The sequence below is a fragment of the Cyprinodon tularosa genome, unplaced genomic scaffold (assembly GCF_016077235.1).
Source record: "Cyprinodon tularosa strain WSP-4 unplaced genomic scaffold, ASM1607723v1 ctg243, whole genome shotgun sequence".
Classification (NCBI taxonomy): domain Eukaryota; kingdom Metazoa; phylum Chordata; class Actinopteri; order Cyprinodontiformes; family Cyprinodontidae; genus Cyprinodon; species Cyprinodon tularosa.
Window position 1 is genome coordinate 89402 of NW_024038903.1, and position 21383 is coordinate 110784.

At 39.5% G+C, this 21383-nt stretch overlaps 2 protein-coding genes across 2 annotated transcripts; one reads left to right on the forward strand and one right to left on the reverse strand.

Moving 5' to 3' along the window:
- The first annotated feature begins 1003 nt into the window (after positions 1–1003).
- Positions 1004–3932, forward strand: LOC119785191 (zinc finger protein 324A-like). Its single transcript, XM_038287660.1, has 4 exons — positions 1004–1442; positions 2417–2517; positions 2585–2666; positions 2737–3932. Exons 1-4 carry the CDS (start codon positions 1139–1141, stop codon positions 3492–3494), a joined length of 1245 nt encoding a protein of 414 aa, XP_038143588.1. The 5' UTR covers positions 1004–1138; the 3' UTR covers positions 3495–3932.
- Positions 3933–8935: 5003 nt separating this feature from the next.
- Positions 8936–20657, reverse strand: tmem71 (transmembrane protein 71). Its single transcript, XM_038287657.1, has 11 exons — positions 20477–20657; positions 15674–15727; positions 15241–15299; positions 14353–14398; positions 13827–14036; positions 10652–10911; positions 10383–10568; positions 10144–10210; positions 9972–10033; positions 9465–9514; positions 8936–9385 (listed from the first exon to the last, which is right to left on the reverse strand). Exons 3-11 carry the CDS (start codon positions 15269–15271, stop codon positions 9362–9364), a joined length of 936 nt encoding a protein of 311 aa, XP_038143585.1. The 5' UTR covers positions 15272–15299; positions 15674–15727; positions 20477–20657; the 3' UTR covers positions 8936–9361.
- Between the last annotated feature and the right edge of the window lie 726 nt (positions 20658–21383).

Consider the following 21383-nt stretch of genomic DNA (forward strand, 5'->3'; position numbering starts at 1 on the left):
AAAAAAAACTAAAATTTTGCAGATCAGTGGAAATTCAAAACAAAAGGTTTTTGTTCTGACTAGGAACTCTTACTGGAACAAGAAGATTCAAGAAAAAACTGAAAAGAAAGAGAGAAAAGGCCTCTTTTGAAATGAGTAAGCATCTATATTTTAGAAAAAGGTTTTATTCTTAAATAATTTTTGACTAAAGGAGGCTCCTCAGCCATTAGAGGGACAAAGCTTGGTGTGTGTGTGTGTGTGGGGGGGGGGGGGGTAAAGCATGTGCTCGACTATAACCTAGTTCTATCAAACAGACTGTAAAGAACCTTGATATGATGTGTTCTGGAAATTGACGTAAAGTAAATAAACTGAATTAAATTGGAAGTACATTCAAAAATATATTTTTTTCAAGTTGATTCTGAACACCTGTTCTTTTTTGATAAATTATTTGTATTTATAAGTAATGAAATTAAATCAAGCATAAGACCACTAAAGAATAAACACATATTTCAATTAAAGGTATTCTACCAATTCAGATTTTTTTAATTGATGTAAAATAGTAAAACTAAATGATGTAAAAATGTAATTCTGGTAAAACTAACATTTGGATCTTTTCTTTCTTTTTAAGAAAAAAAAAAATTCTCTGTGAAGTTCCAAAGAAAATTATATTTCCTCAAACATCTAAATGTTGTGTTCTGCATTCAACAAATTAATAAAGAGTTTTTTTTTTTCTCACAGCTAAAATTCTTTATTTTAGCGCCCAGTTTAATCTGTGACTTCTGTTAATTTTAATGGCATTTTATGGCAGATGTTTTGTCGCCATCTGCTGGGCTGAATTGTAATAATACGGTTATTATTGTGTAAAAAAAAAAAAATAATAATTCTGCTGTTTATTGCAAATCCACAGAAAATGTATAGTGATTTTAGAAAAGAGTAAATCAACTCATTTAATTTATTCTTTATCACTTTAATTTCTTTAAAAGATTATTCTGTGTTACATTGATGACGTGTGACTTCACGCATGCGCACAAAGTATTGTATCAATTCCTGGTTGATGTGGAGGCCTCTCTCAGGATAAACAGGTTCTGCTGAAGTTATTTTAATTCTAGCTGGCCTTCAGCGGTTCTGGACGTCCTGCTTCTACTGGATCAGCAGGAAAATGTCTCCGGCTTCCTCGTTTCACTCTCAGCTCGCCTCCATCATGGAGGTTCTGGCTAACACGGCGGTGGCGGAGATCTGTGAGCTGGTAGACAGCGGCTACGCGGTGCTGCAGCTCGAGATCTCCCGCAGCCGCAAGGAGAACGAGGTTCTGCGGAGGAAACTGCGGCTCATGGAGCTCCGAGCGGCGCGATCTGCCGCACTCCGAGCCGCCGCGAGCGGCAGCGCGCCGTTTTATGCTAGCGGCGGCCGCACGCGCGTCAACCAGCGCGTCCACGAGCAGAGGAGGCACGCGCCACCGACAGGTAGCTAAACGTTATATTTACATTTACATAATATTTGTGTTTTTTCATTATCATAAATATTTCAGATTTTCATCTGATTTAACCATTAAATGGAGCGGAATATCCCTTTAATTTGGTAATGAAAGGAGACTGACCTTAGATAACATTTAGCAAACATTAGAACATTTTAATTACATTAAAGCTAACTTTTTAGATAGTAATATATTTATAAACTATGTATTCAAGCCAAAGTTAAAGAAAAATATTTCAAAATCAAATAAAGGAAATTAGAATTTCTTTGAAGATTTTGACATTTTTGAAGAAGTTAATAATAAATGCTTTGGTAACTGATCAGAAAACCTTAGTGAACAAAATGAATCAGAATCTCAAATTTTTGTTAAAATTGTTCAGAAAAAAAGTACTAACACTTCACTTTACTAACCGTCAGAACTTCTTTTTATTTACTGTAAAATCTGAGAGCCAGAAAATAGAACCATTATAGCTAACTGAATAGATGTTGGTAGTCAGAAATGTCAGCAGAAAAACTGTTTTAAAGAAGGATAATGTTAAATTTACTAAAAGGAGAAATCATTAGTTGGTTCTCAGACACCTTTAAATTTCAATTTGAAATTACAGTGTATTGCAAAATGCATGATAAAAGGATGATAATGAAGAACATCACCAATATTATTTGTAAACTCTTATTGTTGCTGAACTGTAAACATGTTGTAACTAATCAGATGAAAAAGACCAAGATGAAAAAGTGATTAAACAAACATTTAAACGGCGCCACTGATGACAGAGCAGCTACGGAGCAGACAGGAAGTCCTCCACAAGCTCTGAGAACCAAAACAGTCAAACATGAGAGCAGCAGCCGCTCTATAAGTGCGTTTCTGAAGGTTTTGTAGTGGCCTACTCAAAGTCCAGAGCTTTGAGCCATTGAGGGATCTGTGGAGAAACAACAGATCTGTTTCAAATAGTCTGGGGTTTTGCAGGAGTTGGAGAAGAGCTGTCCTTGTCGTCCAATGAGCAGACATCTCTGAGCAGAGACACCTGTCCACCATCAGAACCAGTACAGGAGGCTGCAGAGCAGACGGTGAGTCCAGGTCCTGCTAGGCTTCAGCTGCAGGTTCTACAGGTTTGACGCTGCGTTGTGTTTTCAGCCTGCTGCAGCTGAGATGTCGACTGTGATCAAGCTAGAAGATGAAGATGAAGACGAGCCGTGGTCCCAGCCTGACCCCCACAGTAAGCCTTTCACTGCTTTGTCTGTCCGGGTGATGCTGACCTCTGACCCTAACAGTCTTTGCGCCCCTAGATGGTCTCTGTGGAGTTTCTGAGGAAGAATCTGAGAAGGAGGCTTCGCCCTCGCCGATCAAACAGGAAGCAGCAGATAAAGGAGACGGCGGCTGCGTCTCCTGGACGAGCGGGCAAGTGAGCTCCACCTCCACCCAACATGTCCTGAACTCCAACCAGATGCCAGAAACCAGCAGCTTTGACTCCCTGATGCTGCCGCACACTTCCCAAGATCCTACAGCGCCAGAACCCGGCAGCTCCTCTGGGTTTATTCCCAGCAGGAATGTTTCTTCTGATTCAGCGAGCAGCGGTGGTTTCTCCCACGGCAAGGTAACTCTGGCTACAGCAGAGCAGCAAGGGGCTCCTCAGAGACAGGCTGCAGGAGGACACGGCTCCTTCTTCAGGTGGCGGCTACAGAGCCGGGCCGACTCCAGAGCGAGGACGTTCGTCTGTAACTTTTGCGGGAAGGGGCTGGCCTGCCTGAAGAACCTGAAGACCCACATGCGGGTCCACACGGGCGAGAAGCCGTACGTCTGCGCCCTCTGCGGGAAACGCTTCTCAGACTCCAGCAACCTGAAGCGGCACCAGAGCGTTCACACCGGCGAGAAACGCTACGGCTGCGTCCACTGCGGGAAGCGCTTCGCTCAGTCCGGCTCGCTGAAGGTCCACATGAGCGTTCACACAGACTGCCGGCAGTTTAAGTGCTCCTTCTGCGGGAAGACGTTTACGTCCGGAGGACATCTGAGGAGACATGTCGCCACCCATGTTGGGGAGACATGACCGGCTGCTGCGTTACCGTGACAACCTTTACAAAAGGCCCCCTAGACAGCAGACAGGAGCTCAGTGGGTTTGCAGTTTAGATGCTGCATATGTTTCAGACCATCATCTCTGTGGTTCTAGAACCCGAAACCCAAATCAACAAATAGCGAAGTTTACCTTCATCAGATCCAGAAAATGTATCAGAGGGTCGTTTCAGGTTCAGTTCATCTCCAGGTTAAAAGAAGACCTGAAGCTGATGAAACCAAAGAAGGAACCCGAACATATGATTCATTTTATCTACAGAAAACTGCTGAACTCTTTTCCTGTCACAGTAACCATAGAAAGCCCCGCCCCTTTTCACCACAAACCTGTTCAACCCTGGAAAAAGGTCAGACTGAGTGACTGGTGCAGCTAAAGCTTGGAAGGAAAATGCAAAAAAAAAAAAAAACTGATGTTTTAGTGTCTCTATGTGCTCCACATCCTCAGTTTAATGTTTCATGTTTGTCAGAAGTTACTCTACAGGTTTTGGTTTTATTGTGATGAAATGGTATAAAACAGAACAAATACTCTGTTTTCATTTGTGTCAAAATTAAATGGTAAATGGCATGTACTTATATAGCGCCTTTATTCAAGTTAGGAGACTTGACCAAAGCGCTTTACACTACATTCATTCACCCATTCACACACACACTCACACACTGATGGTGGCAAGCTACATTGTAGCCACAGCTGCCCTGGGGCTCACTGACAGAAGCGAGGCTGCCGTACACTGGTGCCACCGGGCCCTCTGACCACCATCAGTAGACAATGCAGGTGAAGTGTCTTGCCCAAGGACACAACAACAATGAAAGTTGGAGTCGGGGCTTGAACCGTCAACCCTCCGATTACAGGGCAAACTCCTACATCCAACGCCACTGTCGCCACTGACATGTTTGTCAGAAGTTACTCTACAGGTTTTGGTTTTATTGTGATGAAATGGTATAAAACAGAACAAATACTCTGTTTTCATTTGTGTCAAAATTAAAGTTTGTATCTCACTTCATAATAAAATTAGTTAGCTGTTACCTCTGCCAAGGAGGTTTGTTTTTATTCGACTTAGTGTCTGGTTAACTTGAAAAGTTATGGATGGATTTTAGTGAATTTTTTTTTTTTTTACCAAAGATGCGCCTCACTCAATCATTATTCGTATGCAGGAATTTTTTGAAGGATTCTTTAACCTTATTTGGCAGAACAAGCACTTCCCAGCTAAACCAGAGGGAGGCAGTAAAGACTATTCACAGCTTCAGCAACCACACAAAGAAGTGCAGAAGTAATATACTGAAGACAAACCACCCCATAAGTGTCACTCCCAATTAAGTCACACTCGAAGCCTTGATTGAAGGTGGGGGTTATAAATCAGAACGGGATGGTCTCTTCAGTAAAGAGGTTATTGCTATGGCAACCCTGGGATGCCCCATGTGCATGGCTGTGGCACAGGTTGACAAATGTATACAAATGTATACAGTCAAATAAAACTATTTCCAAGATGACCTCCCTGTTAAAAATTAATGACGTGTTTTACCTGATTTGTGATTTTTTTGTCAGTGTAACGAAGATGCAGTAGACCAGCGGAACTTACATTTGGATGCACTCGTTTCTTCCACCATTACATTGCAGTTACAACCACTTCCAAATATCCAGTGAGCCTGCAGGGATGCAGATAGGCTATTTAAGGGCTGAATGGTCCACTCACCCTACCCACTACAGGGTTTGGGACGGTCCTTAATAGCCCCATTTACACTACCCTTGAAAAACCGATCCAGGCCCAGACCGGTCCGAGCTTGGATCGGTAACCAGGCCAAGCTCAGTTTTGACGACCGTTCACACGTCACACTTATCTCGGTTATCTCGACTCCTCGCCTCCTAGTGACGATGTGCGGTATTACTGCTAGGATTGAAGGAGGGACTCAAGCAGCTGGTGGCGGTAATGCACCAAACGCTGTTTGTCAACCGCCGTAAAACCCAAGAAGAAGAAGACGAAGGAGGAGGGAATCAAGCAAATCAAAATGGCGGCGCCCGTCACATTCAGAAAGTTATGCTTGATTATTATTGCTGTACTTCCGTGTTTGCGGTGGGTCAGGCGAAGACGGCAACCTTGCGCGGATGTACTTGAATGGAGTGTGAATCGGCATGTTCAGCCAGTCGGCGATGACGCGTTCTGCTCATGCGCTCTTGTTATCAGAGAACCGAGCCAGGAAAAAACCGAGCCGAACCCACCTCGGGAACTGGTCTGCAGTTAGCGCGGTCCGGTTATGTCTATCTCGGTTCAGTTCAGGTTGTTTCCGTTCACACACGACAAGTTATCTCAGTTACTGAGCTCGGACCGGTCTCGGCTCAGTTTTTTAAGGGTAGTGTAAACGGGGTAAATGTGGTGAACCCTTTGGGCAAATAAAGGGCTAGTGCTTAGGGGCCTGGTTAGGATTCGGCCTAAAACACATAATAGGTGAGCCATTCCTCGCACAAAGTATCAATCTCCTGATCAAACAAGAACGGGTGAATGAAGAAGATGAGAGCAGAACAGACACCAGAGGCTTCAAAGTCATGTTGGGACTTATTTATAAACTTATTTTCATAAGTTTCATGGAAATTGTTAATAAAGGTGCACATCATGCCAAGGAACAATTCACTTTGCTATCATTTGGTACGTGAGGTTAAACTATAGGTGTAAGTCACAAAATGTGCTGCTTGGTGGAAGTCTGCGCTCTCAGAGTGGTTGTCTAGTTTCTACGGTTTTGTTTTTTTCCATATAAAGTCGATTAACTTGGATTTTCCACTCGTTTGCAGTCCAGACCATGAGGGTAGAAGGACCTACGGTTGTCAGAGTAGAACTTCAGGTTTATTTCAGATTAGTTTCTGGAGGCAGAGAGGCCCGCAAGGTCCAAACCTGGGCTTTCTGATACATTTCTCATCTTTAGACAAAGATGAAGAGTTGTGGAGCTCAAAGGGTGTTGAATGCTAAACTTGGACTCTTTCTTTTGGTGTTCATGAGAAAAAGAAATCCACAGACTGTCTTTACTGTAGTTTAATAGCTTAAGAATAAACACTTTAATTAAAACACTGATAACAGGCATTTGACACGAATTGAAATATTAAACCAAAGCGCCACCAAGGGATCAGAAATCGAAATCCAAAAACACTTTTGACATAAGTGTGGGGACTGCCAAGTCATTTTGATGGCCAGTTACCATTTGTTTAAATTACTTTGGTCATTTAAATTTTAGGTTTCCTTTAGTGTAGCCTTTGGTTAAAGATTTAATTCGTCCTCTTCGGTTATCAAAAATCAAAACATTTGAAACTGTTATCACAAGCAGAGCATCACATTTCCAAATGCATTCAATAAGAAATAAAACAGAACATGAAGAATTTAAGGCTAAGTGCTTTACAGATCTAAAATAAAAACTTTAAGAAACTCTTCTTAAATTTGATTTTCAAAAATCCATTTTTTTTAAATGTACCTTCTGAGGCTGCACTGAGTGATTCTGACCGCCAGGGGGCAGCAGACTAAACCCTCTGTTTATTAAACATCAGGCCTTTTCCTAAAAAACAGCGGAGCATCATCTTGATAAGTTCAAACTCCCAAACGAGAACATTTTCAACATTTTACACCAACATTTGATCTGTGATATACAACAGTCAGGAAGCACAGCTTTTAGAACAAAGTAAAGCAGAGCGCTGTATCAAAAATATGTCTGATAACCTCAGACATGTAAGGATAAAAACTTTTTGGCACTTCAATAAAAATCTTTTCTGTCAGCTCTTCAGGCTGTGGATTAACTGGAATGATTTTAAGAAAAAGTTCATCCCTGGTTCTGAATTTTCCCAAATCCTTGATCTCCCTGCAGGCTGTGGCTGACCTGAGCTGCTGCTGAAACAGAGGCTCAGCTCTTCTCTGCGTTATTTTAGTTCTCAGCGTGATTCCTAATTCAAACTGGATTAAATCATGTTTAATAAAGTTCTACAGTACATGTAGTTGTTTTTACATTACTTGGTCAGGGTTTTGTGCGACATTTCAAGGCAACTATTACCCAAGTGCTATAAACACCTCCAGTTTGTTTTTTCTACTATATAAAAAACAAAAATTCACATGGTGGTGAGACTATTTTTAAATGCATAAATTAAAACCTAAAGTGCTACATATGGCGACATCTCAAAATAAAATGCTGTGAAGTGAAAAGCTTCATATGAGGAAAAAAATCAACCACAGAATCCAATATTTTTCCTTACAATTGTCCTTATTTTAAGAAATTGTTCCCTTTTTCAAAGTGAAATGTAAAAGGTAGCTTTATTAACAGTTCTGCAGCCATGAAGGCTTTGTCACCTGCACTTTATGTTTTAATAATGTTCAGTTTATAATCCTAAGAACCTGTGTGTACAGGAGAAAAAAAAACCCTTTGGGGTTTAATACTGAAATACATTATTTTCATAATAAAAGCTTGTCTACAAGTGAGAATTTCACAACAAAAGTATTAAACAGAATCTTTCTACATTTTCTCAAAATGTAATTTTTTTTTGCCAGTGTATACTCTATCATTGGGTTCAACCTGTTTAACATTTATAAAGCATTCTGTGCTTTAACATCTGACTCCTCTTTCTAACCTGTTTGTCATTATTTTACTTTTAAAACATATTGTTCTCACTTAAAGACCTTTAAGTGGTAAAATGTGTTATTATTTAATCTGGTTAGTTTTTTTCTACCACAAAGACGCAGGAAAGAGGATTGGTTTCAAAATAAAAGCTTTGAGAACAAATTCCTCTAAATAGTATCTTTTTTTTTTTTTAAGTATCTATTTTTGAAATGATTTAATATATTATTTCATAATATTTTTACAATTATTTTTGGAGGAGTTAAGCTTTTTAAAGCTCCCCGTGTTTCAGTTTATACTAAATTGAAACGCAATACTTCTTTAAGCTTTGCGTTTCAATTTAGTAATATGACTCCCTGTTTCCATGCTATAAAAACAGGATTAGATCATTTTAAATATTTCTTAGGGTCTGTAAAGGGAAACAACTGTCACAAATGAAGCTTTGTGAAGGACTTGGAACCCAAAGCTGAAAAAAAAAAAAATCCGACCTGGTCAGAATAAAACGTAGTCAACAGACTACATTCCTTATTTCTTACTATATGTCAGCCCTGAAATTTGAGGCTGGTCGGTTTATTGCTTTGCTTTCACCTTGCATCCTTTTTATTTGAATAGATTCATAATATTAGCCTTTAGCTGCTGCTGGCTGATTCAAAGGCACAAAGGATTCCTTGTTTCATGCTCCATCTGAAGATGTTTTTGTGAAAGATACTGGAGGAGCTTTTAAAACCTTCAGTAAACCAGCAGTAAATCATGATCACACCTCCTGCAGAATTCCAGCTGATTTTTGTACATTTAGACATACAAAAAAAAAAAAAGAAACACAACTTTTTTGTCCTTCAAACCTTAACCTGTTTTCCGGACATTATAAGTCTGTTTGTTCACTTTAAAAAGGAAGTTTATCACTTTGTCCTGATAGGATTAAGTTTCTGATTCAGTTTTCCCAGCTTTATATGCTGCTAAGCTAAGCTAATGTTTAAAAACATTTGAGCTCCTTCAGAAATTTAAAACCAAAAATGGAGAAATCCAAACATGATTTTCTAGAGAACGTCTGAGGGCTTTTTCATTTTGCTGTCCCCCATCTCTTACCATTTATTCATCCATTTAAGATTTTTTTTTTATAAAATGAATCCTTGTTTGGCTTTAAAATCCCTCCAGAGCTCAGAACATGTTGACCTTATTGTCCAACCTGACTACAAACTCTAAGTGACACACCAACAGACAGCTTTCTCTTTTGTCCTCGTTTCTGGAGGTGATGGAGATTTTGTCTCACTCGTTTCTGGAGGTGATATCCTGGAACAGAAGCAGCAATATTTTAAATCATGCTTGTTATTTTATCTCCAGAGGTTAAAAACAATCAAACGAGACTCACCTCCGTCTTCGCTTTCCTCCACTCACCCATTGGTCCAGACTTTGTCACAACTGAAAGGAGAAAAAAAACCTAACATTTACTAATATATGTATACTAATGCATTAATGGTATCAATACATTTAATAATTTAAACTCACACACACATTATATATTCATCTTTATTAAATAGATATATGTATTATTCTTTATAATTAGATTTATTTATTAATTCATTTTATTTCAATTTCCTCATTTGTTATATTATGTTTATATTTTGCTGTCAGGTTTATTATTTAAATGTTTATCTAATTTGTGCTCACTTTATTAAGAGTTTTTTTCCCACACATTTTAAATAAAAGTTTTAGTGTTTTTTGTTAAATCTTTTACATAATATCTCAGTTTAGTTTTTCTTTTCTTGCTGTGTATTTTTATATAAATATATTTTATAATCATTAACTATTGAATCTTATTTAAGTTAAACTGCTTTCCAGGTTTATCTGTAAGGTCATCATCAGATGTCATACTCACACATCACTGCTGACATCATAGCAAACATGGCCGACGTCACGGCTGCGCTCCACCAGAAACACCTGCAGGAAGCAGACGTTTTTACTCTCTGCATCCTTTTGTCTGTTTTTTTCTCGGGTCAGTAAATGCATCACGAAGCGTCACCATGAAACCAACCAGTAAAAAATCTCACCCTGAGCAGAGGCCGCTGAGGATGAAGATGATGAAGATGATGAGGAGGAGAGCCTTCATCGTTAGACCTGGAATACATAAAGTTTTTAGAAATAAAGTCGAAGTGGTTTAGGTTTAAAGTCCTGCTTCAAACATCCTAAGTTTCACAGCAAGAGGAACCAGAACCTTTGGTTCCACAGCTGCTGGTTCTGATCAAACACAAGATTCCTTGTGAGGATGTGAAAGGTTGACCCGGCTCACCTGTGGGCTCAGGTGACGTCTGACAGCAGCAGCTGTAGATAGCAGGAGGGGGCGGGACTTCAGAGAGGCTGCCCAGTGATTGGGTGAGGCGCTCCTTGGACTGACAGATCTCGGAGCAGATCTCCTCCTGGATTAGGAGCTTCCGAGGAGCTTCTTTGTCCGGAGGAGGTGGAGCTTCCGTGGGATCTGGACCAAGAGGAGCACTCATGTGACGCATATGGAGACGTTTAGGATCACAACATCAGATCAGAAACTTTCTGCCGACTCACCGTACGTGAAACTCCGGCTGTCATCCAGCTCGGTGCTGTTCAGTCCAGACCACAGAGACTTGTCCAGAGGAGACTGCCCCTCCTGGCTGATCTGGGGCCAGTCAGGGTCCAAATCCTGATCCAGATCCAGGTTCTGTCTGTGTCCGGTTCCCAACATCCCTCTGAAGACTTTCTGGTCCAGCCATGAATGGCAGCTCTCTGTGACGTCACTCAGCAGAGAAACCAGAGACCTGCGGGGTCTCCGCCTGCGTCTAAAGACTCTGAGGACACAAAGAGGGGCTGCCATCACTTCTGGTTCTTTATCTGGATCTGCTCTCAGGAGGTCATGTCGCTTAGCAACGTTCAACAGTTAAAAAGTCTGGAAACATGAAACTGCACTGAGCTCCTTTGAGGTCTGGCTGAAGCAAGGACGGTGTATAAAACCCAGGGAGGAGGACAGAAGAACAAATAGACACAACTATTAGACAAAAACACAGACTGTCCCAGTTGGTCTGGCAATCTATTTAACAAAAAAAAAGATGATTATGCAATAAATTATTATGGTTAAATCTGAAAGTTATGCTGTTTAAACAATAAACATTAGGACAGAACATGGAAGAAAATAGCAACTTTCAGTGGCAAGATGATTCAAAGTGCTGTAGATGATGAAAAATATACACTGTAGTGGCATAAAAGCAAGACAAAGTAATTAGTGAATAAAGTTAGCAAATAAACTAAGATGATTACATGAATAAAATATTACATTACATTATATAAAATATAAAAATGGAATAAAGCTTAGACTAGAAAATTGACTAATAATATTTAGATAGCTTAGTTAAGGCCTTTAAATAACAACAATTTTTAATCTCGATTTAAAGCAACTGAGGCTCTCAGCACTTTTACAGTTTTCAAGGATCATAAGAACTAAAAGCTGTTTCTCCGAGTGTGCAGGGTAGATTACATTGTCTGTAATATATTATGGAGCTAAGTCTATTAAGTGATTTATAGGTGCTTTTCAAGTCTATTTCCAGAGATGTTGGGAGGCAGTTCAATAACTTTAGAATTGGGGTGATCTGCTCCACTTTCTTAGTTTATTGAGGATGCAAGCTGCAGCATTCTGATCAGCTAGAGCTGTCTGGTAGACTTTGCTTTTATTGATTCATCCAAAGTAAAAAACATGAATTAGTTTTTCAAAGTCCTGATGAAACATTAGTCCTTTAAACCTGAAGATGTTCTTATCAATCAAACGTGTTTGATTTTCTCCCGACTTTATGATTCCTGGTCAGGAGGTGGTCGTGAGAGCCTGATCGCCCCTCTTTACCCCCTGTACACTACACGACGCACGATCAAGTCAGGCCGATCGGAAAATTCTTGCACTACTGGAAAGACGGCCCGAAAAGGGCAAAAAATTGCAGTGTAAGCCCAGCTTAAAGCCGGGTTTACACTGTGCTATTTTTTTTTAGGTGATGAAGGCTGACTTTGTGACTGTCCATGAGCTTTTGAAGGTTCAGGTGTAACCTCGATAACCCCATGGTAGATAATTTTGTGATAAATTAATTTTAAAAGTAACTTTAAAAGGAGAAAAAAAGACAGAAAAATACACTAAGAGGGAAATAAACCAATGAAATGAGTGCCTTAAAGCATCTTAATAATTCTCAAGGTGCAGAAAATGTCCAAAGTATAACAAAAACATAAAAAAATAATCACTGAGTAGTAAGGGAACAAAGAGGGGAAAACCTTGAAAATGATGCATAATAACTCAATAATGATTAAAAATAATGCTGGGCCAATTAATTGCATTTTCAATATAATCGCAATTTAGCAAAATGCTGTTTTCAATTTGCAGAGGCGTTCGATTTTACTCTCATAACAACAGGCTCTATGGAAAGCTTCCTGGACTTAAGGCAGCTGCTTTGGTTCCCATCTTTCTCAACTGGATGAACTGATTAATGTGGCTGTGTCTTGCCATTGCTGTCATGGTTAGTAAGGTCAGGCCCACGTGGATTTATTGGTTCATCTAGTAGAGAAAGACAATGCTACCAAGAAGTCTAATGCTGAGTTTGAATTTAGGGGCTTTGCCCTTACAAAGGCCACATTCGTCATCCGATTACGTCACAGCGTGGCGGCCGTTCGGATGAATGAAAATGCAGCCTTCTTTTTGCCCGTTTTGAAGTACAGGTCTGGTGTATCCTCCATAGCCTTGGGTATGCCGTCGGTTATTGTGAGTCCAAGCAAGCCAGCTGCTCCGTGCTCAGAGGAAAATGGGAAACAGTCATGAAAATTGTAAGTGCAGTTTAATATAATAAAGGGAATGCGAATAGTTCCATCTGAAATGAGTGAAAATAGTTGTCTTAAATGGTTATTGAGTCAGATATGTGGCGGGTAATGTTTGGTTTTATCTGTCCCTGTGCAAACGGGTTTGGTTGACATTTAATCCCAGATTCCAATATCTGCAGTGTGGGACCATAAATATGATGAACATGACGATGGTACAGCTGCTGAAGCTCCTTAATAAATGTTATTAGCATCCAGAACAGTAATGAGAAGTTCAGTTTATTCTTTACCTGCTTTGTGTGTCAATTGTAACAGTTGCTAGGCAACAGAACGGTGGAATCTGGGATAGGCTTGGCCTGTTTGAATCCGTAGTTAAACTCGTCCGGTCTCCTTATTTTCACAAACCTAGAAAGACCCAGTCCAGGTAGACCGGGTCCTTGGAGGATGAAGGCTCTGAAATTAAATACACCCTATGTGACACAAACTGAAGGTGAGAAATCAGCCACAAGGGGGCACCAACCGCCTGTACACGTCCTGTTTTCCTGCAGCTGTGGCTTCTAGCTCCTGCAGAAGCAGCTGGAACGATCAAACAGCTGAAGGTGTTTTGAACTGATTTAAAGCTTTGTTTCTCAGCCACATCCCATAACACAAAACGTCGCCTAGCAACAGCCATCAATGACAACCCAGCAGGGCCCCTGGGTAGCTGAAGTCACTGATGAGGAATTTACTGGCCTCTGGAACCTGCCTGACATGTCAAGAGCCAGGCTCTGATTGGCTGCAGGAGATGAGCTCAGCGTTCTAACCAGGCATGTGGAAAAGAGCTGCAGATGTTTATTCAAGCAGAACATTCAGTCGACCCGTGATGAGGTCAGCGATCTGATTCACCCCAACCCACCACAGCCCCCAGGTCCCGCCTCACCTGACCAGGTTCTCCTTGTAGGACACATTGGTCCTGCAGCCTGTCAGTGACACGTTGCCATCCTCGTCCAAGCAGAAGCTGTCCTCAGTGACGTCGTAGTAGCCGTTGGTGAGGAGGCGCGGAGAGCGGCGGCAGCAGCACGGGGCGCCGGCGTCCGAGGAGGAGTAACAGACGTAGGAGGAGTCGGGGGAGAGGAGGGAGGCATCCAGGCTGCAGAGGAGAGACGGCTTCAACTCAGAAAACACAACGAAGGACCTGAACTCAGAGAGGGAGCCTAATAAACTGATCAGAGGAAAACTCTTTGATTCCCGTTTCTGTGACATAAACAAAATACCACTGTTAATCTTCAGTGTTTTAATGGGACTTTGATAAACTGGAGCTTAAAGGTTTATTATGCAGAAAAGAAAGAATTTCAAAGAGTGATCAAATATACAAGCAGATGTTTGGGACTCAGAAAGCATCTTATTTCCTTCTGGACTCCAACATGTTTAATGTTAGACAGGTTGAGAATGAAGACGATTGTTACCTCTGACAGGAGTGATTCCCACGAAGCCTTCGCTTTATAGGAGAACCTGAACAACAGAAGAGCTTCAGTGAGACTCAGAAACCAAACAGGTTTCTAAATAAAGACGGGCTTTAAACATTCCTGCCAAACAGAGCTGGAGATAAAGGCCAAGCAGAACCGTCTCTTTAGGGTTTCAGTAACATTTAGCAGAAGCTGAACAGGTTTAATGAATTTTAGTCAGGGGAGATTTCTGTCCTATGAAAACATCTTTTAGCGCCATGAAGTCCTGAAGCTGTGAGGACGATCTCTGAGATTCTGACTGACGTTTGAGTTTAGATCTACCTGCAGGTAAACTATGAGCATTTTAACAGAACAAACTTTAAGCCGTATCTTTAAATTCAACAAATAGCCACCAAGCTCCTCTGATAAAGACTCTTGGTGACAGTGGGAAGAAAATACCTTCTTTAGAAAAGGAAAAAAAAGTAAATACAGAAACAGCTCAAATTTCATATCCAAAATTATAGGGGATAAAATTTAGACATTAGTGTCATCAATATAACCACAGCTAATAAAGTTGCCTCGTAATTAATGCGTCCTGTTCTGCCTTCAGGCCGCAGAGCATTTTCTTGCTGGGAAGTTTAAGTTTGAGCTTTAGCTCTAGAAAATATTAAATAATAAATTCAGTTCTCTAAAGAGTTTAAGATTAAGTTCAAATCCTGACTTTAAGGCATGGAGGTGGCAGCATCATACTTAGGATGATGAGCAGCGTATAAAAGTTTGAGCCGGCAAGGGCTGCAGGGAACACAGCAGCTTTATTTCCTTCCATAGTTTGACTGAAGTGAAGTTTGTCAATCATGAGGTGGGCCTGTTTTACAGAGGAAGAATATGCTATGATGGAAGGAGACATACTTGTTACGGCTCCAGAGAAGAATAGAGACATGTTTGTCTGCAGCGCCTCGTCTGTTGATCTGTGAAAGACACCAGAAACAAATCAAACAACAGATGCAACAGTTTGGCGGCTGGAACTAAATCCTCAAAGGTTTAGGTTCTGCATGGAAACAGGAAACTGATCTTTAGTCAACTTTTAGAGCAGGGATTAAATCAGATTTTTGTGCAGAAATGCTAAATCTTTCGGTCAAAATAAAAAGTTTTGTTCAGCAGTCAGCTGTTGTTCTGCATGAAGCAGCAGAACCATCAGAAGTAAACCCTTTAAGTTCTGCTCTCCCCCTCTTAGAGTTTAGTTAATCTGATCAGTCCAAGAACCGCGGGGATTAACAAAATCTAATCCAAACACGTTGCAGGAGCTTTTTAAGCCTGGATATTTATAAAGCTTTATTCTTACCTTCAGAGCGGTTCTGCTGCGGTTCTCTCACATCCTGCAGAGCGAAGCTGCAGCCTGAAGAGAAAAACAAGAAGGAGGCCGTGACTCTGAGCTCATGTTTCCTGTTAACTGTTTATCAGCCGAGGAGGAGGAACTCGTTTCCGACTGATCCCTTCAAGCTTCCATCAAACCCACTTGTATTCACTCTGACATCCTCAGTGACCGACCAGAACCTCTAGAACCCTCCTGCAGAGGATATGTGGGTGGAGTGAATCGAAGATGACCTCTTGGCCTTTTTCTGAATTTTGAAAGACGCAAACAGATCTGGATTCTGTGGTCGCTGTTAACCCTTTCATGGAAAGACTAAAGATCCAGAAATCACAAACAACCTTCTAACTTTTTTATCCATATTAATTAATCCGATTTGGAAGCAGAACCGTTGATGTTGGGAAAGTGTTTGTGATTCCTAAAAGCTGAAATCTTTTCTTTATTTGAGTTTCTTTTTTTATTTCATTTCATGTGTTTGCTTTATAAAAGCAAATAATGCGCATTTATTAAAAAGCTTAGAGCCTAACTTCCCCAGATGATCAAACTAACTCATTTACATCAATAAAAAGAAAATAACAGAACAAACCGGCTCCGGGTTGCCAGCATTCAAAGATCCAACGTTCCTCAAACATTCCCAGTATCTCTGACCTTTCTGTTTGGTTCCACTCTCCTGGTACCAAGCTCCTCCTCCAGTACCACTCACAGCCCAGTAGTTCAGAACAGACATCAGTATTATATGCAGCATCTCATCTTCTTTTCAGGACATTTATTTTAGAATAAAATTATGCATACTGCTCAGGAGAAATAAACAAATCCAGAATTTGAGTAGAATATATCAGTTTAGGTCTGACTGTCTGTGAGGGGCTGCAGCCGCCCAGCAGGAAACAATCTCAGGTCAAATAGTCATTCTATATGCATGGGGAAAACAGATTGATGTTTAAAAAACTGAATAATAGATTAACCTGAAATTGTTTAAATGATCTTTAAAAAAGGGGTTTGTAACTTTTTTTTTATGCAGACCAAAAAGCTCAAGTTAAAAGTAAGAAGAACTTAATAAATTTAAATTGATTGAATTTATTGATCTAACAGTAGAGAAATTGACTCATTACATCAGCTCAAATAGAGAAAGGATAAAGGAAGAAAAAGGTGCATGGGGTAGGTACAATGTGTCCATATATATATATATATACATATATATATATATAAAAACTTCTCCTCAACCATCGCGGGGGGTCTTCCCCCCCTTTTTCCTCCAAGCTCGGGTCCTCTACCAGAGGCCTGGGAGCTTGAAGGTTCTGCGCAGTATCTTTGCTGTTCCTAGAACTGCACTCTTTTGGACCGAGATGTCTGATGTATTTCCAGGGATCTGCTGTAACCACTCTTCAAGTTTGGGGGGCATTGCCCGGAGTCCCCCAATGACCTCTCTTTTTTTTTTTTTATATATATATGTACTGGTGAAGTGTCTTATTTAGCAGGATTATTATGCAGGGTTATTGCACAGGGTGTTTTTCAACTTATTGCCGTTGTATTGTCTCATTGTAGAGTCTGGTGGCAGCAGGGATGAATTACCTGTGGTAGCGCTCCTTTTTACAAACTGGGTGTAAAAACAAATTCTGTAAAGTTCTTTTACATGCTCATTAGTGGGCTAAGAGTGCAAACCAATAACGTTTAAAAAAAAAAAAATAGCAAAGAATGTGTAAATTGTTGTACAATCAAATCTTTAAATGGGTTTTGCTTTAATAGAAGAAAAGAATCTTGTGGGTGATCTCCACTGGACTTAGCTGAATGGAAGCTAGTATTTAGACAAGTTTACCAAATTAAAAGCAGTGCTATGTCCTACCAGCATTTTGTAACAAAATTAATATTTTCTATTACAAGAGGCTCAAATTAGAAGCAGTCTCTGTCTGCATCAGACACATGGAGGCCAAATAGGATCCTATTAGCAGTCCAGCGACCCCATTTCACCCCAGCCACCACCTAAACTTTAATAATCATATATAGTCCCATTTAAACTTAAAGTTTTAGTTGGGACGGAATTCCATTGCTTATAATCTGTTCTGCAAAATTTGGACCAGAACCACAGAAACCTCCAGAATCCATTTAAACTTCTGATCTCACTGATAGATAGAAAGGAAGTCCGTAAAACGCCACAATGTCACAACATGGAAGCAGAATTAATGAAGCAAGCTGTTGGAACAGAACCTTGTGACACATTTCACAACAGGCAAACATGGCTGCCAATGGCGACTACAGCAAAAACAAGGGAGGGAAAAAAAGACTGCGTTCAGGAAATTTAAAAACAGAATAACATATCCTTTTACTTCCAAACATGAGAAAATATATGTTCATCTTTTTAAGGAGAGCCTGAAAAATGAATGTTTTCAGAAAGCTTTGTTTTCTTCAGCCATTAGAAAACTAGATGTAAATAAAGTTTGGAAATACAAACTTTCTCAAAACCGGAAATCCACTGAAACCAACTCCAGACTTTTTCACATTTTACAGAAATCCTGCTTAATTTGAGTTGGTAAATGAGATAGTTTGGCAATGGAATGAGTATTTTAACCCTAAAATAAGATAATTAAACAATATGCTCTTGAAAAAAGACAAAGCAATTGTTTTTTTCCTATTTTAAATGTAAATTACTTTGTTCCATTGGCAAAGTGTCTCTCTTTCCTCCTCAATTCAAGAAAAAATTCACTTATTTCAAGAAAAAAAAAAAATGACTTCTTTAGATTTTAATTTTTGCAGTGTTGACCAATTTTACCAGGGAGGCGTGGCTGTTTGCCTCTCTTTCTTTTTTCTTGGGGCACAGAGCAAAAGAACAACTAGACATTGAGCGCATTGTTTAGCATGTTAGATGAGCCACAAAGCCAAGGTTACAGCCTGCTGATCTAACTGATGAAAACTATAATCCCATTATATCATTTTCATATTGTATAGGCAAAATAACAAATTGGTCCATAAGAAATTGATTTAGTATTACACAGTTAAGTCTGATCTAAAAATGGAAATTCTTAAAATAGTTGTTCTAGTCTTTTATTTGAACAGATCAAAAAATATGACCAAGCAATGGAACGCATATTTTTACATTTGAAATAAGAAATTTAGATATAAAATACTTGAAATAAGATAATAAGAGTTGTTTTATTATGTAAAAAAAAAGTAAATATTCCATCTGCAAGTCTTACCTGCCTAATCAAATCAAAGGACTTTCTTTTTTAAGAAAAATTTTGTTTCACAGGACAACTTCTACAGCGGCACTGTTGGTCCCCTCTAGCACACACACCTCCTCATTTACATAATGAGGCAGAAATGCATACAGAAATGTAAAAACAACAGGCAGAAATAAATAGCGTTGAAGAAATAAATTGGGTAAAAAAAATAAAGGAAGAATAAAACAGAGAAAAATATAACATTAACATAAATAAAAAAGTAATAAATAAAGATGATAACGGACAATAAATAAATAGGGTAATTATTATAAAGGCGCATAAATAAAACATTTAGAACTGTAAATTTACAGTCATATGTTTATATTACTGTTTTTATATATTTCTTCTTTTACTATTTTTCAAGGCTGCACTTTTAAAAAGATGAAATTGTCCAGAGAGCTGTTCCAAACGAAATTAATTTTTGTTTTACACTAAATAACAAATAAATCTGTCTAAGTCTAAATAAAGGAGCTAATTAAAAGAGATATATACATTTATGTTTTACTGTATAATTTCATTTCTATCTACATTTATTTGTTTATAATGTTTTGGGGGGCAATTAATTGAATGCTTATTCATTTATAGAGCATTTATTTATTTCAGTATTTATTCTTAAATACGGCAGAGTTGGTCCTCCATATAGAACAACATAAAACCTTTATTTCCTTTTTCCTCCTGTTTTTTTTTAGAGGAGTTCAGGGGATAAAAACACGGATCATCTCATAGGAAATGAAAACTAAACAGAACCGAGCCAGCCCCGTCCCACAAATACCCACCACTGAACTGACCCCATCGGTAGTTTCCCAGCATGCCTTGCAGCAGCATCGGTCTAAGGGAGCTGCTGATGTTGGAGGAAAACGCGTAGCAGGAAACACAGAGATGGACCGAACCATTCCAGTTCCGACCACCCGAACCGTTAGAGATAGACCGAACCATTCCAGTTCCCACCACCCGAACCATCAGAACCAGAGTCCAGTTAAAGGCTCAGCTCAAAAGTTCCCACCACCCGAACAGTCAGAAATTGACCGAATCCATTCCAGCTCCTACCACCCGAACCGTTAGAGATGGACAGAACCATTCCAGTTCCCAGCACCCGAACCATAAGAACCAGAGTCCAATTAAAGGCTCAGCTCCAAACTTTCACAATAAATGCATAAAAAAATCAGGTTTTAAATCAGCTTTTTGATGTTTGATGTTTAGACTCTCCCTGTTCTGACATCAGTTTATTTCATCCCCTTATCCATTTCATATCCATATTATATCCAACTCAGTGTTATTTCTTGCAGTTAAAAGCTATTTTTAACCACGCCATGACATTTTTTCCCTGATAAAATCTGCATAGCTTGTTATTTGTTATTTTGCTCTACTTGAATTAGAATGAAATAAATCACACGTATATAATACATATATAGGATACTATAAAATAGGCTATTAATGTTATTAGCATGAGTCTTTGGTAGATTAAAGGTTTGTGCCAATTCATATGTTTTTTCAAAATTATTTCAGCTACATTTGCTGTAGAAATCGAAACAAAGCGAAAATAACGGTACTCCGCTGAACTCACCGCTTTGTTTTTCTGCTCACTTTCTCACCGGAAGTTTAGAATAAACCCTATTTCTTCTGTCGGGGTTTCCTCTCTTTGTTTCCTCTGGTTTCTATGATGTTTAACTTTGTTTAGGTTTCCTCAAACCGAGCAGAAGTCGCTCTCTGTCTGGCTGACAGCCTCGCCTCACAGGAAGCAGCAGATGCTGTCACTATGCAACGGAAATAAACGATGTAGCTTCCGGTCAGGCCCTTCAGAGTAAAACCAGAGAAGCGAGACCATGTTACAGTTTTCACCAACAGTTTCCACCGTGGTCTTATAGGGTTTTTGTCACAAAGACACAATGAAAAACTTGCATTAGTCAACATAAGTTCCTGCACCAGTTTTAACTTAAGTCCATCATAAGGGACTCTGTGGACAGAGAAGTGTCCATTGTGAGGACATCCATCTACATTCTCATCAATGCTCTGCAGCTTACTGGTCTGATTTTATCACTGTGTTCAATCTATTAATTAATTATCTGGAAACAGCAATAACTAGAAAATAGGGGGGTCTCAAATATTTATTTAAAGGTTAACTAATGTGAAGTTAGGAAGCTGAGACAGACATCTCTTGCAATAAGTAAGGTTCAGATTTATTTAACGTTCTCGGACAGAGAGATAGAGCTCTGAGGCATTTCACTACATACATTAATACCTTACAAAACCATACACTTGAAGAGCGAAGCAAAACAACTTTAGTTCATCAGGGCCACTCCCTGTTAGGTTAATATATCTTTTAACAGTCATCCCCTTCATGCCATGAAGGAGGCTGTGTGATTCATTCTTATGTCTCATGACCTTCGTTTGGAGCCTGTGAGGCTAAGAACAGACATATCTCAACATTTTTTACTCCACACTAATTTGATCTATGATGAAGTTTTGTGAAA

Excerpts from the sequence above, each read along its gene's own strand:
- LOC119785191 (XM_038287660.1), top strand. The coding sequence starts at position 1,139 with ATGTCTCCGGCTTCCTCGTTTCACTCTCAGCTCGCCTCCATCATGGAG. Across the intron at positions 1,443-2,416 it reads GAGGCACGCGCCACCGACAG|GAGTTGGAGAAGAGCTGTCC; the intron begins GTAGCTAAACGT and ends GGGGTTTTGCAG. Across the intron at positions 2,667-2,736 it reads GTCCCAGCCTGACCCCCACA|ATGGTCTCTGTGGAGTTTCT; the intron begins GTAAGCCTTTCA and ends TTGCGCCCCTAG.
- tmem71 (XM_038287657.1), bottom strand. The coding sequence starts at position 15,271 with ATGTCTCTATTCTTCTCTGGAGCCGTAACAA. Across the intron at positions 14,399-15,240 it reads CTTCTCTGGAGCCGTAACAA|GTTCTCCTATAAAGCGAAGG; the intron begins GTATGTCTCCTT and ends TCTGTTGTTCAG. Across the intron at positions 10,912-13,826 it reads TACAAGGAGAACCTGGTCAG|AGTCTTTAGACGCAGGCGGA; the intron begins GTGAGGCGGGAC and ends TTGTGTCCTCAG.